The sequence below is a fragment of the Nerophis lumbriciformis genome, linkage group LG30, assembly GCF_033978685.3.
Source record: "Nerophis lumbriciformis linkage group LG30, RoL_Nlum_v2.1, whole genome shotgun sequence".
NCBI classification, from domain to species: Eukaryota; Metazoa; Chordata; class Actinopteri; order Syngnathiformes; family Syngnathidae; genus Nerophis; species Nerophis lumbriciformis.
The window spans coordinates 27,485,087-27,506,256 of NC_084577.2; the positions used below are offsets into that span (position 1 = coordinate 27,485,087).

The 21,170-nt window shown below is 27.4% G+C and overlaps 1 protein-coding gene across 4 annotated transcripts in view; it reads right to left on the bottom strand.

Annotated features, from left to right (window-relative positions):
* Nucleotides 1–21,170, bottom strand: part of gria4a (glutamate receptor, ionotropic, AMPA 4a) — a 417,233-nt gene that overhangs the window by 5,362 nt on the left and 390,701 nt on the right. For 2 of the 4 annotated variants that reach the window (XM_061925858.1, XM_061925861.1), the window contains exon 17: nucleotides 11,238–11,375. In XM_061925858.1, the coding sequence (XP_061781842.1) occupies nucleotides 11,238–11,375 (138 nt within the window). Of the gene's footprint in view, nucleotides 1–11,102; nucleotides 11,376–21,170 lie in introns of all 4 variants that reach the window. The other 2 variants (XM_061925860.1, XM_061925859.1) reach the window with 2 other exon arrangements.

The following is a 21,170-nucleotide window of genomic DNA, read 5'->3' on the forward strand; positions in this document are numbered from 1 at the left end:
GTAGTTACTGACAGTGGTTTCCTGAAGTGTTCCTGAGCCCATGTGGTGATATCCTTTACACACTGATGTCGCTTTTTGATGCAGTACCGCCTAAAGGGAGCCAAGGTCACGGGCATTCAATGTTACGTGCAGTGATTTCTCCAGATTCTCTAAAATTTTTGATGATATCACGGAGCATAGATGGTAAAATCCCTAAATTCCTTGCAATAGCTGGTTGAGAAATGTTGTTCTTAAACTGTTGGACAATTTACGGCATTTCTGGGTGTTGTTGATAAATGGCTTTGGCTTTGCATAGTAGAGTTTTAACTTGCACTTACAGATGTAGCGACCGACTGTAGTTACTGACAGTGGTTTTCTGAAGTGTTCCTGAGCCCATGTGGTGATATCCATTACACACTGATGTCGCTTTTTAATGCAGTACCGCCTGAGGGATTGAAGGTCACGGGCATTGAATGTTACGTGCAGTGATTTCTCCAGATTCTCTAAAACTTTTGATGATATCACGGAGCGTAGATGGTGAAATCCCTAAATTCCTTGCAATAGCTGGTTGAGAAATGTTGTTCTTAAACTGTTGGACAATTTACGGCATTTCTGGGTGTTGTTGATAAATGGCTTTGGCTTTGCATAGTAGAGTTTTAACTTGCACTTACAGATGTAGCGACCAACTGTAGTTACTGACAGTGGTTTTCTGAAGTGTTCCTGAGCCCATGTGGTGATGTCCTTTACACACTGATGTCGCTTTTTGATGCAGTACCGCCTGAGGGATCCAAGGTCACGGGCATTCAATGTTACGTGCAGTGATTTCTCCAGATTCCCTGAACTTTTTGATGATATCACGGAGCGTAGATGGTGAAATCCCTAAATTCCTTGCAATGGCTGGTTGAGAAATGTTGTTCTTAAACTGTTGGACAATTTGCGACATTTCTGGGTGTTGTTGATAAATGGCTTTGGCTTAACATAGTAGAGTTTTAACTTGCACTTACAGATGTAGCGACCAACTGTAGTTACTGACAGGGGTTTTCTGAAGTGTTCCTGAGCCCATGTGGTGATATCCTTTACACACTGATGTCGCTTTTCGATGCAGTAATATAAGGTCACGGGCATTGAATGTTACGTGCAGGGATTTTTCCAGATTCCCTGAACTTTTTGATGATATCACGGAGCGTAGATGGTGAAATCCCTAAATTCCTTGCAATAGCTGGTTGAGAAATGTTGTTCTTAAACTGTTCAACAATTTGCTCACGCATTTGTTGACAAAGTGGTGACCCTCGCCCCATCCTAGTTTGTGAATGACTGAGCATTTCATGGAAGCTGCTTTTATACCCAATCATAGCACCCACCTGTTCCCAATTAGCCTGTTCACCTGTGGGATGATAATGGATGAATACATTTTGAGAATCGACTAAAAAAATATATAAACATTTTAGGTTGTTTTCGGCACTTTTGTTTTAATAATTAATTATTGATATCAAGGTACAGTGTCTATGCGTTTCTCCTCAATTGAGCTAAATTGAATTCTGTCTTTGTTTAATTCCTTGCTTCTTGTCTTGTTTAATAGATGTCATCAGTGTTTGAACCTGACATCTTCCAGTTCAAACGTTAAGTATCTTGTCTTTGCAGTCTATTCAATTGAATACAAGTTAAAAAGGATTTGCAAATCATTGTATTCTGTTTATATTTATCATTTACACAACGTGACAACTTCACTGTTAGAATAATTGTTTGTAAGTTATCGCAAAAAACTTTGTGTTGAAATGAGTCCTAGGCAAAAGGACAGGGGCTGTCTTTGAAACCTACCAAGAAGAATGCTCGTAAAACTCCAATGTGTAAGGGGGAGAAGCCACATGAAGGGTTTTCTGTTTTCTCTCATGTATGGTAATCAACAGAAGGATGTTGTTCTGGCCCAAGGGCTTCAAAGCGGAGAGATGACAGGATCTGCCCAATTTCCAGACGAACTCTTTTTGAACTATTTTATGGACCTCTTTTTGAACTATTTTACGAACTCTTTTTGAACTGACCTTTTCTGTGAATTGTTAACAACCTTTCTGTGAAATTTTTGCGACCTTTGTCCTTTGGAAAAACAGCCGTGGCCATGTGGTCGGGGAGGGTCCAAAATAAAAAAAAAGGAGGCATACAATCTTTTGGCAGAGCGTGCTGGAGATTGTAGAAGGATACAATGTCCGGGCGACTCTCCTCAATATATTGAGTCCAAATTGAATTCTGTCTCTGTTTGTTTTACGAGCTTTTCTTTGAACTGTTTTGTTCAAAGGCGATGGCTGTTTACGACCCCTGTCCCTTAGAAACAGCTGTTGCCATGTGGTCGGGGAGGGTCCAAAATAAAAAAAAGGAGGCATACAATCTTTTGGCAGCGCGTGCTGGAGATTGTAGAAGGATACAATGTCCGGGCGACTCTCCTCAATATATTGAGTCCAAATTGAATTCTGTCTCTGTTTGTTTTACGACTTTTTCTTTGAACTGTTTTGATCAAAGGCGATGGCTGTTTACGACCCCTGTCCCTTAGAAACAGCTGTTGCCATGTAATCAGTGAAAGTCCAAATAAAAGAGGAGGCGTACAATCTTTCGCCAGAGCGTGTGACGACACTGTGCAAGGGTACAGTGTCTACACGTCACTCCTCAATTGAGCTAAATTGAATTCTGTCTCTGTTTGTTTCCTTGCCTCTTGTCTTGTTTAATAGATGTCATCAGTGTTTGAACCTGACATTCACTGGTTTTCTATAAAAAGAGAACATTTGTTTTCTTGTCTTATATAAATAAATAAAAAAGTGCAGTTCCCCTTTAAAAGACGATCTCTTTCGCACGCACCACATTATTTCATGGATATTTTGAAAACATCATCTGCGCGGCATGAAGTGTTCAGGGGGTGGGGTCTCCCCTGCGGAGATGCTAAGTAATAGTTTTCACTTTTCAGGGTTCTGTCGAAGCACTTCTTTGGACAATCAACAGCGGGGATGCGCAACTCCACTTTATGGACACATAAAAGGAGACAAACTGTGCTCGCGGGAAATTGACCGCCGCTATGAATTTACAAAATCACTTGTGCATTTCATCAGTGTTTGTAAATTTACTGGGAGCTCTCGCAGTTTTACGGCGTGAAAGCCATTGGCGGGGGGGGGGGGACTCCGGCTCCCTCTCCCTCCCCCTGCTGGCCTGCACTCACACCGTCGCACGCCACTTGGCCCTCGGCCCGTTTGATGCGCCATCGCCGCGGTCCACCGCTACCCTTTCCTGACTCGCTGGCGTATTTGGCTCGGGTTTGATTTCCGAGCGCAAGTGCATTCCACCCGGGGGACGTTCATGCCAGACCGAATATAAACGAAAATACTGTGTTGTTTTGACAGCAAGTTAGAAAAGGGGTCTCAACGGTACCATGCCGTTATGGTTTCTGGCTCGCATGCGGGCGGTGTTTTAGTGGTCTTGTACACCCTGTCAATAAATACATTTTGACACTTGTTGTTTGTACGTGAGACGTAAATAAAAAAAGTATTCCTGTTGGTAATGCTTGTAAAGTGCACTGGGTTGTTCACTTACAATCGGATCTGCACTAAAAATTAGTGGTGTCCTGATATCAAATATCGGTCCTATATCAGCAAAAACAAGCATCGATTTACAGTGTATTGGCTTGCATGTAAAATGTGCGATATCATGTGCGATATAAGCACACAACCTTCTGTCATTTACAAAAGGCAAACATGGTCGCTACACAACAGTTAAGCACACAATAGCACACAAGCTAGCGATACCTAGTAATAAAATTACTTTAATAAAGTCATCTATTAAAGTAATCAACTCTCGTTACTTTCCCTCAAAAAGTAATTGAATTACTAACAGAAATATTCCTTAATAGATGTAATTATTAGGGGTGTCAATTTAAAAAAACAAAAACAAATCAAGATTCTTAATCGATTGAAAAAAAAATCTAAAATTTAAAAAAAAAAAACTAAATTGTTTTAAAATAAATAAATAAATATATATGGGTGTATATATATATATATATATATATATGGTGTCAATTTAAAAAAACAAACAAATCAATATTCTTAATCAATTGAAAAAAATCTAAAATTTAAAAAAAACAACTAAATTGTTTTAAAATAAATAAATAAATATATATGGGTGTGTGTAATAATAATTACATATATATATATATTATGGCTGCAACTAACTAATTTGATAATCGATTAATCTGTCGATTATTACTTCGGTTAATCGATTAATAATCGGATAAAAGAGACAAACTACATTTTTATCCTTTCCAGTATTTTATTGAAAAAAAAAACAGCATACTGGCACCCTACTTATTTTGATTATTATTTCTCAGCTGTTTGTACATGTTGCAGTTTATAAATAAAGGTTTATAAATATTTTTTTAAAAGTAGCCTCTGCACATGCGCATAGCATAGATCCAACGAATCGATGACTAAATTAATCGCCAACTGTTTTTATAATCGATTAGTTGTTGCAGCCCTATATATATATATATATATATATATATATATATATATATATATATATATACTTTCTGCTCCGCCGCTCCCAGTCTTTGGAACGCTCTTCCTGACCACCTGAGGGCACCACAGACTGTGGATGCTTTTAAAAAAAGGCTTAAAATACATTATTTTAAAAAAAAGCCTTTTTTTTTTTTAGATGTATGCATACTAGTTTTAGCTATTTGGCTGTTCCAGTTTTTATTTTTATTTATCTTTTTATTTATTTATTTTTAATACACTGTAGCACTTTGAGGTTGTTTACTCAATGTAAAGTGCTTTTTACACTTGTTGTTTGTACGTGAGATGTAAATAAAAAAAAAGTATTCCTGTTGGTAAATACTTGTAAAGTGCACTGGGTTGTTCACTTACCATCGAATCTGCACTAAAAATTAGTGGTGTCCTGATATCAAATATCGGTCCTATATCAGCAAAAACAAGCATCGATTTACAGTGTGTTGGCTTGCATGTAAAATGTGCGATGTCATGTGCGATGCAAGCGGTTGTGTGCTTGTGCAAAGCTGGACAGCGAGTCCAATAAGCACACAACCATCAGTCATTTACAAAAGGCAAACATGGTCGCTACACAACAGCTAAGCACACAATAGCACACGAGCTAGCCATACCTAGTAATAAAATTACTTTAATAAAGTCATCTATTAAAGTAATCAACTCCCGTTACTTTCCCTCAAAAAGTAATTGAATTACTAACAGAAATATTCCTTAATAGATGTAATTATTAGGGGTGTCAATTTAAAAAAACAAAAACAAATCAAGATTCTTAATCGATTGAAAAAAATCTAAAATTAAAAAAAATAAATAAATTGTTTTAAAAATAAATAAATAAATATATATGGGTGTGTGTGTATATATATATATATATATATATATATATATATATATATATATATATATATATGGTGTCAATTTAAAAAAAATAACTAATCAAGATTCTTAATCGATTGAAAACAATCTAAAATAAAAAAAAACAACTAAATTGTTTTAAAATAAATAAATAAATATATATGGGTGTGTGTGTGTATATATATATATATATATATATATATATATATATATATATATATATATATATATATATATATATAAAATAATATAATATAATATAATAAAATAATATAATAATAATAATTACATATATATATATATTATGGCTGCAACTAACTAATTTGATAATCGATTAATCTGTCGATTATTACTTCGGTTAATCGATTAATAATCGGATAAAAGAGACAAACTACATTTCTATCCTTTCCAGTATTTTATTGAAAAAAAAAACAGCATACTGGCACCATACTTATTTTGATTATTATTTCTCAGCTGTTTGTACATGTTGCAGTTTATAAATAAAGGTTTATAAATATTTTCTTAAAAGTAGCCTCTGCACATGCGCATAGCATAGATCCAACGAATCGATGACTAAATTAATCGCCAACTGTTTTTATAATCGATTAGTTGTTGCAGCCCTATATATATATATATATATATATATATATATATATATATATATATATATATATATATATATATATATATACTTTCTGCTCCGCCGCTCCCAGTCTTTGGAACGCTCTTCCTGACCACCTGAGGGCACCACAGACTGTGGATGCTTTTAAAAAAAGGCTTAAAATACATTATTTTAAAAAAAAGCCTTTTTTTTTTTTTAGATGTATGCATACTAGTTTTAGCTATTTGGCTGTTCCAGTTTTTATTTTTATTTATCTTTTTATTTATTTATTTTTAATACACTGTAGCACTTTGAGGTTGTTTACTCAATGTAAAGTGCTTTTTACACTTGTTGTTTGTACGTGAGACGTAAATTAAAAAAAAGTATTCCTGTTGGTAAATACTTGTAAAGTGCACTGGGTTGCTCACTTACCATCGAATCTGCACTAAAAATTAGTGGTGTCCTGATATCAAATATCGGTCCTATATCAGCAAAAACAAGCATTGATTTACAGTGTGTTGGCTTGCATGTAAAACGTGCGATGTCATGTGCGATGCAAGCAGTTGTGTGCTTGTGCAAAGCTGGACAGCGAGTCCAATAAGCACACAACCATCAGTCATTTACAAAAGGCAAACATGGTAGGCTCCAGGCCGCTAGGAAGATGGTCGCTACACAACAGCTAAGCACACAATAGCACACAAGCTAGCCATACCTAGTAATAAAATTACTTTAATAAAGTCATCTATTAAAGTAATCAACTCCCGTTACTTTCCCTCAAAAAGTAATTGAATTACTAACAGAAATATTCCTTAATAGATGTAATTATTAGGGGTGTCAATTTAAAAAAAATAACAAATCAAGATTCTTAATCGATTGAAAAAAATCTAAAATTAAAAAAAAAAACTAAATTGTTTTAAAATAAATAAATACATATATATGGGTGTGTGTGTATATATATATATATATATATATATATATATATATATATATATATATATATATATATATATATATATATATATATATATATATATATGGTGTCAATTTAAAACAAAAAACAAATCAAGATTCTTAATCGATTGAAAAAAATCTAAAATAAAAAAAAACCAAATAAATTGTTTTAAAATAAATAAATAAATATATATGGGTGTGTGTGTGTATATATATATATATATATATATATATATATATATATATATATATATATATATATATATATATATATATATATATATATATATATGTATATATATATATATATATATATATGAATAAAATAATATAATATAATATAATAAAATAATATAATAATAATAATTACATATATATATATATATATATATATATATATATATATATTATGGCTGCAACTAACTAATTTGATAATCGATTAATCTGTCGATTATTACTTCGGTTAATCGATTAATAATCGGATAAAAGAGACGAACTACATTTCTATCCTTTCCAGTATTTTATTGAAAAAAAACCCCCAGCATACTGGCACCATATTTATTTTGATTATTGTTTCTCAGCTGTTTGTACATGTTGCAGTTTATAAATAAAGGTTTATAAAAATTAAAAAAAAAAGTAGCCTCTGCGCATGCGCATAGCATAGATCCAACGAATCGATGACTAAATTAATCGCCAACTATTTTAATAATCGATTTTAATCGATTTAATCGATTAGTTGTTGCAGTTGTGTATATATATATATATTTTTATACTTTCTGCTCCGCCGCTCCCAGTCTGTGGAACGCTCTCCCTGACCACCTGAGGGCACCACAGACTGTGGATGCTTTTAAAAAAAGGCTTAAAATACATTATTTTTTAAAAAAGCCTTTTTTTTTTTAGATATATGCATACTAGTTTTAGCTATTTGGCTGTTCCAGTTTTTATTTTTATTTATCTTTTTATTTATTTATTTTTAATACACTGTAGCACTTTGAGGTTGTTTACTCAATGTAAAGTGCTTTTTACACTTGTTGTTTGTACGTGAGACGTAAATAAAAAAAAGTATTCCTGTTGGTAAATGCTTGTAAAGTGCACTGGGTTGTTCACTTACCATCGAATCTGCACTAAAAATTAGTGGTGTCCTGATATCAAATATCGGTCCTATATCAGCAAAAACAAGCATCGATTTACAGTGTGTTGGCTTGCATGTAAAACGTGCGATGTCATGTGCGATGCAAGCAGTTGTGTGCTTGTGCAAAGCTGGACAGCGACTCCAATAAGCACACAACCATCAGTCATTTACAAAAGGCAAACATGGTAGGCTCCAGGCCGCTAGGAAGATGGTCGCTACACAACAGCTAAGCACACAATAGCACACAAGCTAGCCATACCTAGTAATAAAATTACTTTAATAAAGTCATCTATTAAAGTAATCAACTCCCGTTACTTTCCCTCAAAAAGTAATTGAATTACTAACAGAAATATTCCTTAATAGATGTAATTATTAGGGGTGTCAATTAAAAAACAAAAACAAATCAAGATTCTTAATCGATTGAAAAAAATCTAAAATTAAAAAAAAAAAACTAAATTGTTTTAAAATAAATAAATAAATATATATGTGTGTGTGTGTGTGTATATATATATATATATATATATATATATATATATATATATATATATATATATATATATATATATATATATATATATATATATATGATGTCAATTTAAAAAAAATAACAAATCAAGATTCTTAATCGATTGAAAAAAATCTAAAATTAAAAAAACCAAACTAAATTGTTTTAAAATAAATAAATAAATATATATGGGTTTGTGTGTATATATATATATATATATATATATATATATATATATATATATATATATATATATATATATATATATATATATATATATATATATATATATATATATATATATATAGGGTGTCAATTTAAAAAAAATAACAAATCAAGATTCTTAATCGATTGAAAAAAATCTAAAATTAAAAAAACAAAACTAAATTGTTTTAAAATAAATAAATAAATATATATGGGTGTGTGTGTGTGTATATATATATATATATATATATATATATATATATATATATATATATGTATATATATATATATATATATATATATATATATGGTGTCAATTTAAAAAAAATAACAAATCAAGATTCTTAATCGATTGAAAAAAATCTAAAATTAAAAAAACCAAACTAAATTGTTTTAAAATAAATAAATAAATATATATGGGTTTGTGTGTATATATATATATATATATATATATATATATATATATATATATATATATATATATATATATATATATATATATATATATATATATATATATATATATATATATATATATAGGGTGTCAATTTAAAAAAAATAACAAATCAAGATTCTTAATCGATTGAAAAAAATCTAAAATTAAAAAAACAAAACTAAATTGTTTTAAAATAAATAAATAAATATATATGGGTGTGTGTGTGTGTGTATATATATATATATATATATATATATATATATATATATATATATATATATATATATATATATATATATAGGGTGTCAATTTAAAAAAAATAACAAATCAAGATTCTTAATCGATTGAAAAAAATCTAAAATTAAAAAAACAAAACTAAATTGTTTTAAAATAAATAAATAAATATATATGGGTGTGTGTGTGTGTATATATATATATATATATATATATATATATATATATATATATATATATATATATATATATATATATATATGTATATATATATATATATATATATATATATATATATATATATATATGGTGTCAATTTAAAAAAAATAACAAATCAAGATTCTTAATCGATTGAAAAAAATCTAAAATTAAAAAAACCAAACTAAATTGTTTTAAAATAAATAAATAAATATATATGGGTTTGTGTGTATATATATATATATATATATATATATATATATATATATATATATATATATATATATATATATATACATATATATATATAAATAAAATAATATAATATAATATAATAAAATAATATAATAATAATAATTACATATATATATATATATATATTAGGGCTGCAACTAACTAATTTGATAATCGATTAATCTGTCGATTATTACTTCGGTTAATCGATTAATAATCGGATAAAAGAGAAAAACTACATTTCTATCCTTTCCAGTATTTTATTGAAAAAAAAAAAAAACTCAGCATACTGGCACCATACTTATTTTGATTATTGTTTCTCAGCTGTTTGTACGTGTTGCAGTTTATAAATAAAGGTTTATAAAAATAAAATAAAAAGTAGCCTCTGCACATGCGCATAGCATAGATCCAACGAATCGATGACTAAATTAATCGCCAACTATTTTTATAATCGATTTTAATCGATTTAATCGATTAGTTGTTGCAGCCCTAATATATATATATATATATATATATATATATATATATATATATATGAATATATATATTTTTATACTTTCTGCTCCGCCACTCCCAGTCTGTGGAACGCTCTCCCTGACCACCTGAGGGCACCACAGACTGTGGATGCTTTTAAAAAAGGCTTAAAAAACATTTTTTTTTTTTAAAAGCCTTTTTTTTTTAGATATATTCATACTAGTTTTAGCTATTTGGCTGTTCCAGTTTTTAATTTTTATTTATTTTTTTATTATCTTTTTTTTTTTTTTTTTTTTTTAATACACTGTAGCATTTTGAGGTTGTTTACTCAATGTAAAGTGCTTTTTACAAATAAAATCTATTATTATTTATTATTATTATTATTATTATTATTATTATCAGTTCCAACATGAAATATCTTGTCTTTGCAGTCTATTCAATTTAATACAAGTTGAAAAGGATTTGCAAAATCACTGTATTCTCTTTTTTATTTACCATTTACACAATGTGACGACTTCACTGCTTTTGTCTTTTGTATTACCGCACATAAAAGTACCGTTGAGTACTGGCATGGTATGGCTTCCGAGGTAGCGTATAAAAATGTCATGAAATATTATGCAAAAATGAAACAAAAAAAAAATGAGGTGATTGGTTCCACGATGCGTGACGTCATGTATTCACGAGCACATGAAGAACAACACGCTTCTGCAACGGCAGCCTCAAAAAAACAAAAAAAAAACAAAAAAATAACATTGTGATCCCACCTCGGCGGCAGCCTCTAAGTCCTACCCCTAGATCTTGACCCCCTCGGAGCCGTACACGTTGTACCCCTCCCTATAAGTGGCTAGGTTCTGCGTGCTGGGGGAGGGGCTGGGGCAGTGGGGGGGGCTAAGGTCCACCTTCATGCGCTTGGCCTCCGCCCGAGACTTGTAGCAGAACTCCACCAGCGCCACCAGCATGGCCAGGCCCAGGCCGCCCACCAGGATGTAGAAGACCCCGGCCACGTTGGACAGGCTCAGGGCCTGGGACGACTTGTCCTGTGGACAGCGGGGGGGGGGGGGGGGGGGGGCATGGAGGATGTCGTCGATGGTCGTGAAAAAAGAGCGAAGGAAGACAGAACGAAGAGAGAGAGAGAGAGCGGGGAGATGGAGAGATTGTTGAAAAAGGGGGCGGGACAAAGACAACAACATCAATGGGTTAGACACGTTGACTTGTCATCAATACACTGTCAATCAAAAGGTGATGTCATAGTTTACGTGTACTACTACACATCTGTACGCTCAAATGGATGGAGCAAGCTGTCATCCTAGCGTTACCAACTGGGGTGTCCCGATACAACTTTTTTTTTTTTTTTACCGCTGATACCGTACTGATATCGGAGCTCGGAGTCGTAATGTCAGCACACATCATAACACATGTTTTTAATTTATATGAATATTTCATATTAAGTTGAATGATGCGGACACGTTTGTTACTGGATGCCGTCTGGTCTGCCTCTGGAGACTAAGCATGATGCGACTATAATCATTTGATACTCGGTCACATTGACAAATGCCATACTTGCCAACCCTCCCGAATTTTCCCGAAATTCAGCGCCTCTCCCGAAAACCTCCCGGGACAAATATTCCTCCCGAAAATCTCCCGATTTTCAGTCGGAGCTGGAAGCCACGCCCCCTCCAGCTCCATGCGGACCTGAGTGAGGACAGCCTTTTTTCGTGACAGGGTGACAAGAACTAAATCATCCAGACTAGAGATCAATTGTATTATTATGTTTATTTGACCTAAAAATAAATATATTTATTAACTTAAAAAAATTTTTTTTTTAAATTAAATTTTGTTTTTACTATATTTTGCTAAAAACATCAAAATTAATTGTATTTTTATTTGTATTTTTTTTGTGACTCCTTATTACATCCAGCCATAGAATTATACATTAAAATAAACATATTTGAAATAATTGATTTTAAATTATCATAATAATTCATTTAAAATGACCATATTTAATTATTAAAATAATTGCTTGTTTATCAACAACTTTAGCATTTTATTCATTACATTTTGAAGCTCTCAGAAGCCAAGTTATGTTATATTCCTTAATATTTATTTATGCAAGTTTGAAGTATCAATTATCTAAACAGCCTTTTTTCATGACGGGAGGACAACAGGGTGACAAGAACTAAATCATCCAGACTAGAGATAAATTGTATTATTATGTTTATTCGACCTAAAAATAAATATATTTATAAACTTAAAAAAAAACAAAAAAACCTAAATACATTTTTACTATATTTTGCTAAAAACATCAAAATTAATTGTATTTTTATTTGTATTTTTTTGTGACTCCTTATTACATCCAGCTATAGAATTATAAATTAAAATAAACATATTTGAAGTAATTTATTTTAAATTATCATAATAATTCATTTAAAATGACCATATTTAATTATTAAAATAATTGCTTGTTTATCAACAACTTTAGCATTTTATTCATTACATTTTGAAGCTCTCAGAAGCCAAGTTATGTTATATTTCTTAATATTTATTTATGCAAGTTTGAAGTATTAATTATCTAAACAGCCTTTTTTCATGACGGGAGGACAACAGGGTGACAAGAACTAAATCATCCAGACTAGAGATAAATTGTATTATTATGTTTATTTGACCTAAAAATAAATATATTTATTAACTTAAAAAAAAAAAAAAAAAACTGCTAAAAACATCAAATTAATTGTATTTTTATTTGTATTTTTTTGTGACTCCTTATTACATCCAGCCATAGAATTATGAATTAAAATAAACATATTTGAAATAATTGATTTTAAATGATCATAATAATTCATTTGAAAAATGACCATATTTAATTATTAAAATAATTGCTTGTTTATCAACAACTTTAGCATTTTATTCATTACATTTTGAAGCTCTCAGAAGCCAAGTTATGTTATATTCCTTAATATTTATTCATGCAAGTTTGAAGTATCAATTATCTAAACAGCCTTTTTTCATGACGGGAGGACAACAGGGTGACAAGAACTAAATCATCCAGACTAGAGATAAATTGTATTATTATGTTTATTTTACCAAAAATAAATATATTTATTAACTTTAAAAAAAAAAAAAAAAAAACTAAATACATTTTTTACTATATTTTGCTAAAAACATCAAAATTAATTGTATTTTTATTTGTATTTTTTTTGTGACTCCTTATTACATCCAGCCATAGAATTATACATTAAAATAAACATATTTGAAATAATTGATTTTAAATGATCATAATAATTCATTTGAAAAATGACCATATTTAATTATTAAAATAATTGCTTGTTTATCAACAACTTTAGCATTTTATTCATTACATTTTGAAGCTCTCAGAAGCCAAGTTATGTTATATTCCTTAATATTTATTTATGCAAGTTTGAAGTATCAATTATCTAAACAGCCTTTTTTCATGACGGGAGGACAACAGGGTGACAAGAACTAAATCATCCAGACTAGAGATAAATTGTATTATTATGTTTATTTGACCTAAAAATAAATATATTTATTAACTTAAAAAAAATAAAAAAAATAAAAAATAAACTAAATACATTTTTACTATATTTTGCTAAAAACATCAAAATTAATTGTATTTTTTCGTGACTCCTTATTACATCCAGCCATAGAATTATACATTAAAATAAACATATTTGAAATAATTGATTTTAAATAATTCATTTGAAAAATGACCATATTTAATTATTAAAATAATTGCTTGTTTATCAACAACTTTAGCATTTTATTCATTACATTTTGAAGCTCTCAGAAGCCAAGTTATGTCATATTCCTTAATATTTATTTATGCAAGTTTGAAGTATCCATTATCTAAACAGCCTTTTTTCATGACGGGAGGACAACAGGGTGACAAGAACTAAATCATCCAGACTAGAGATAAATTGTATTATTATGTTTATTTTACGTAAAAATAAATATATTTATTAACTTAAAAAAAATAAAAATAAAAAATAAAATAAAATACATTTTTACTATATTTTGCTAAAAACATCAAAATTAATTGTATTTTTATTTGTATTTTTTTTGTGACTCCTTATTACATCCAGCCATAGAATTATAAATTAAAATAAACATATTTGAAATAATTGATTTTAAATTATCATAATAATTCATTTGGAAAATGACCATATTTAATTATTTAAATAATTGCTTGTTTATCAACAACTTTAGCATTTTATTCATTACATTTTGAAGCTCTCAGAAGCCAAGTTATGTTATATTCCTTAATATTTATTTATGCAAGTTTGAAGTATCAATTATCCAAACAGCCTTTTTTCATGACGGGAGGACAACAGGGTGACAAGAACTAAATCATCCAGACGAGATAAATTGTATTATTATGTTTATTCGACCTAAAAATAAATATATTTATTAACTTAAAAACAACAACAAAAAAAACTAAACTAAATACATTTTTACTATATTTTGCTAAAAACATCAAAATTAATTGTATTTTTTTGTGACTCCTTATTACACCCAGCCATAGAATTATACATTAAAATAAACATATTTGAAATAATTGATTTTAAATAATTCATTTGAAAAATGACCAGATTTAATTATTAAAATAATTGCTTGTTTATCAACAACTTTAGCATTTTATTCATTACATTTTGAAGCTCTCAGAAGCCAAGTTATGTCATATTCCTTAATATTTATTTATGCAAGTTTGAAGTATCAATTATCTAAACAGCCTTTTTTCATGACGGGAGGACAACAGGGTGACAAGAACTAAATCATCCAGACTAGAGATAAATTGTATTATTATGTTTATTTTACCTAAAAATAAATATATTTATTAACTTAAAAAAAAAAAAAAAAAAAACTAAACTAAATAAATTTTTACTATATTTTGCTAAAAACATCAAAATTAATTGTATTTTTTCGTGACTCTTTATTACATCCAGCCATAGAATTATACATTAAAATAAACATATTTGAAATAATTGATTTTAAATAATTCATTTGAAAAATGACCATATTTAATTATTAAAATAATTGCTTGTTTATCAACAACTTTAGCATTTTATTCATTACATTTTGAAGCTCTCAGAAGCCAAGTTATGTTATATTCCTTAATATTTATTTATGCAAGTTTGAAGTATCAATTATCTAAACAGCCTTTTTTCATGACGGGAGGACAACAGGGTGACAAGAACTAAATCATCCAGACTAGAGATAAATTGCATTATTATGTTTATTTGACCTAAAAATAAATATATTTATTAACTTAAAAATAAATAAATAAATAAATAAATAAATTTTTACTATATTTTGCTAAAAACATCAAAATTAATTGTATTTTTATTTGTATTTTTTTTGTGACTCCTTATTACATCCAGCCATAGAATTATACATTAAAATAAACATATTTGAAATAATTGATTTTAAATTATCATAATAATTCATTTGAAAAATGACCATATTTAATTATTCAAATAATTGCTTGTTTATCTACAACTTTAGAATTTTATTCATTACATTTTGAAGCTCTCAGAAGCCAAGTTATGTTATATTCCTTAATATTTATTTATGCAAGTTTGAAGTATCAATTATCTAAACAGCCTTTTTTCATGACGGGAGGACAACAGGGTGACAAGAACTAAATCATCCAGACTAGAGATAAATTGTATTATTATGTTTATTTGACCTAAAAATAAATATATTTATTAACTTTAAAAAAAACAAAAAAACTAAATACATTTTTACTATATTTTGCTAAAAACATCAAAATTAATTGTATTTTTATTTGTATTTTTTTGTGACTCCTTATTACATCCAGCCATAGAATTATAAATTAAAATAAACATATTTGAAATAATTAATTTTAAATGATCATAATAATTCATTTAAAATGACCATATTTAATTATTAAAATAATTGCTTGTTTATCAACAACTTTAGCATTTTATTCATTACATTTTGAAGCTCTCAGAAGCCAAGTTATGTCATATTCCTTAATATTTATTTATGCAAGTTTGAAGTATCAATTATCTAAACAGCCTTTTTTCATGACGGGAGGACAACAGGGTGACAAGAACTAAATCATCCAGACTAGAGATAAATTGTATTATTATGTTTATTTTACCTAAAAATAAATATATTTATTAACTTAAAAAAAAATAAAAAAATAAAAAAAATCAATTTTTACTATATTTTGCTAAAAACATCAAAATTAATTGTATTTTTATTTGTATTTTTTTTGTGACTCCTTATTACATCCAGCCATAGAATTATAAATTAAAATAAACATATTTGAAATAATTGATTTTAAATGATCATAATAATTCATTTGAAAAATGACCATATTTAATTATTTAAATAATTGCTTGTTTATCAACAACTTTAGCATTTTATTCATTACATTTTGAAGCTCTCAGAAGCCAAGTTATGTTATATTCCTTAATATTTATTTATGCAAGTTTGAAGTATCAATTATCTAAACAGCCTTTTTTCATGACGGGAGGACAACAGGGTGACAAGAACTAAATCATCCAGACTAGAGATAAATTGTATTATTATGTTTATTCGACCTAAAAATAAATATATTTATTAACTTAAAAAAAAAAAAAAACCTAAATACATTTTTACTATATTTTGCTAAAAACATCAAAACTAATTGTATTTTTATTTGTATTTTTTTGTGACTCCTTATTACATCCAGCCATAGAATTATACATTAAAATAAACATATTTGATTTTAAATTATCATAATAATTCATTTAAAATGACCATATTTAATTATTAAAATAATTGCTTGTTTATCAACAACTTTAGCATTTTATTCATTACATTTTGAAGCTCTCAGAAGCCAAGTTATGTTATATTCCTTAATATTTATTTATGCAAGTTTGAAGTATCAATTATCTAAACAGCCTTTTTTCACGACGGGAGGACAACAGGGTGTCAAGAACTAAATCATCCAGACTAGAGATAAATTGTATTATTATGTTCATTTTACCAAAAATAAATATATTTATTAACTTAAAAAAAAATAAAAAAATAAAAACATTTTTACTATATTTTGCTAAAAACATCAAAATTAATTGTATTTTTATTTGTATTTTTTTTGTGACTCCTTATTACATCCAGCCATAGAATTATAAATTAAAATAAACATATTTGAAATAATTGCTTTTAAATGATCATAATAATTCATTTGAAAAATGACCATATTTAATTATTAAAATAATTGCTTGTTTATCAACAACTTTAGCATGAGTATCAATTATCTAAACAGCCTTTTTTCATGACGGGAGGACAACAGGGTGACAAGAACTAAATCATCCAGACTAGAGATAAATTGTATTATTATGTTTATTTGACCTAAAAATAAATATATTTATTAACTTAAAAAAAACAAAAAAAACAAACTAAATACATTTTTACTATATTTTGCTAAAAACATCAAAATTAATTGTATTTTTATTTGTATTTTTGTGTGACTCTTTATTACATCCAGCCATAGAATTATAAATTAAAATAAACATATTTAAAATAATTTATTTTAAATTATCATAATAATTCATTTAAAATGACCATATTTAATTATTAAAATAATTGCTTGTTTATCAACAACTTTAGCATTTTATTCATTACATTTTGAAGCTCTCAGAAGCCAAGTTATGTTATATTCCTTAATATTTATTTATGCAAGTTTGAAGTATCAATTATCTAAACAGCCTTTTTTCATGACGGGAGGACAACAGGGTGACAAGAACTAAATCATCCAGACTAGAGATCAATTGTATTATTATGTTTATTTTACCTAAAAATAAATATATTTATTAACTTAAAAAAAAAAAAAAAAAAAAAAAAAAATCCATTTTTACTATATTTAGCTAAAAACATCAAAATTAATTGTATTTTTATTTGTATTTTTTTTGTGACTCCTTATTACATCCAGCCATAGAATTATAAATTAAAATAAACATATTTGATTTTAAATTATCATAATAATTCATTTGAAAAATGACCATATTTAATTATTAAAATAATTGCTTGTTTATCAACAACTTTAGCATTTTATTCATTACATTTTGAAGCTCTCAGAAGCCAAGTTATGTCATATTCCTTAATATTTATTTATGCAAGTTTGAAGTATCAATTATCTAAACAGCCTTTTTTCACGACGGGAGGACAACAGGGTGACAAGAACTAAATCATCCAGACTAGAGATAAATTGTATTATTATGTTTATTTGACCTAAAAATAAATATATTTATTAACTTAAATAAATAAATAAATAAATAAAAATACATTTTTACTATATTTTGCTAAAAACATCAAAATTAATTGTATTTTTATTTGTATTTTTGTGTGACTCTTTATTACATCCAGCCATAGAATTATACATTAAAATAAACATATTTAAAATAATTGATTTTAAATTATCATAATAATTCATTTAAAATGACCATATTTAATTATTAAAATAATTGCTTGTTTATCAAAGACTTTAGCATTTTATTCATTACATTTTGAAGCTCTCAGAAGCCAAGTTATGTTATATTCCTTAATATTTATTTATGCAAGTTTGAAGTATCAATTATCTAAACAGCCTTTTTTCACAATGGGAGGACAACAGGGTGACAATAACTAAATCATCCAGACTAGAGATAAATTGTATTATTATGTTTATTTGACCTAAAAATAAATATATTTATTAACTTAAAAAAATAAAATAAATAAATAAATAAATTTTTACTATATTTTGCTAAAAACATCAAAATTAATTGTATTTTTATTTGTATTTTTTTTGTGACTCCTTATTACATCCAGCCATAGAATTATACATTAAAATAAACATATTTGAAATAATTGATTTTAAATAATTCATTTGAAAAATGACCATATTTAATTATTAAAATAATTGCTTGTTTATCAACAACTTTAGCATTTTATTCATTACATTTTGAAGCTCTCAGAAGCCAAGTTATGTTATATTCCTTAATATTTATTTATGCAAGTTTGAAGTATCAATTATCTAAACAGCCTTTTTTCATGACGGGAGGACAACAGGGTGACAAGAACTAAATCATCCAGACTAGAGATAAATTGTATTATTATGTTTATTTGACCTAAAAATAAATATATTTATTAACTTAAAAAAAAAAAAAAAAAAAAAAACCAAACAAACATTTTTACTATATTTTGCTAAAAACATCAAAATTAATTGTATTTTTATTTGTATTTTTTTTGTGACTCCTTATTACATCCAGCCATAGAATTATAAATTAAAATAAACATATTTGAAATAATTGATTTTAAATTATCATAATAATTCATTTGAAAAATGACCATATTTAATTATCTAAATAATTGCTTGTTTATCAACAACTTTAGCATTTTATTCATTACATTTTGAAGCTCTCAGAAGCCAAGTTATGTTATATTCCTTAATATTTATTTATGCAAGTTTGAAGTATCAATTATCTAAACAGCCTTTTTTCATGACGGGAGGACAACAGGGTGACAAGAACTAAATCATCCAGACTAGAGATAAATTGTATTATTATGTTTATTTGACCTAAAAATAAATATATTTATTAACTTAAAAAAAAAAAAAAAAAACTAAATACATTTTTACTATATTTTGCTAAAAACATCCAAATTAATTGTATTTTTATTTGTATTTTTTTTGTGACTCATTATTACATCCAGCCATAGAATTATACATTAAAATAAACATATTTGAAATAATTGATTTTAAATTATCATAATCATTCATTTGAAAAATGACCATATTTAATTATTAAAATAATTACTTGTTTATCAACAACTTTAGCATTTTATTCATTACATTTTGAAGCTCTCAGAAGCCAAATTATGTCATATTCCTTAATATTTATTTATGCAAGTTTGAAGTATCAATTATCTAAACAGCCTTTTTTCATGACGGGAGGACAACAGGGTGACAAGAACTAAATCATCCAGACTAGAGATAAATTGTATTATTATGTTTATTTGACCTAAAAATAAATATATTTATTAACTTAAAAAAAAACAAAAAAAAAAACTAAATACATTTTTACTATATTTTGCTAAAAACATCAAAATTAATTGTATTTTTTCGTGACTCCTTATTACATCCAGCCATAGAATTATAAATTAAAATAAACATATTTGAAATAATTGATTTTAAATAATTCATTTGAAAAATGACCATATTTAATTATTAAAATAATTGCTTGTTTATCAACAACTTTAGCATTTTATTCATTACATTTTGAAGCTCTCAGAAGCCAAGTTATGTTATATTCCTTAATATTTATTTATGCAAGTTTGAAGTATCAATTATCTAAACAGCCTTTTTTCATGACGGGAGGACAACAGGGTGACAAGAACTAAATCATCCAGACTAGAGATAAATTGTATTATTATGTTTATTTGACCTAAAAATAAATATATTTATTAACTTAAAAAAAACAAAACAAAAAAAAAACTAAACTAAATACATTTTTACTATATTTTGCTAAAAACATCAAAATTAATTGTATTTTTTTGTGACTCCTTATTACATCCAGCCATAGAATTATACATTAAAATAAACATATTTGAAATAATTGATTTTAAATAATTCATTTGAAAAATGACCATATTTAATTATTAAAATAATTGCTTGTTTATCAACAACTTTAGCATTTTATTCATTACATTTTGAAGCTCTCAGAAGTTATGTTATATTCCTTAATATTTATTTATGCAAGTTTGAAGTATCAATGATCTAAACAGCCTTTTTTCATGACGGGAGGACAACAGGGTGACAAGAACTAAATCAT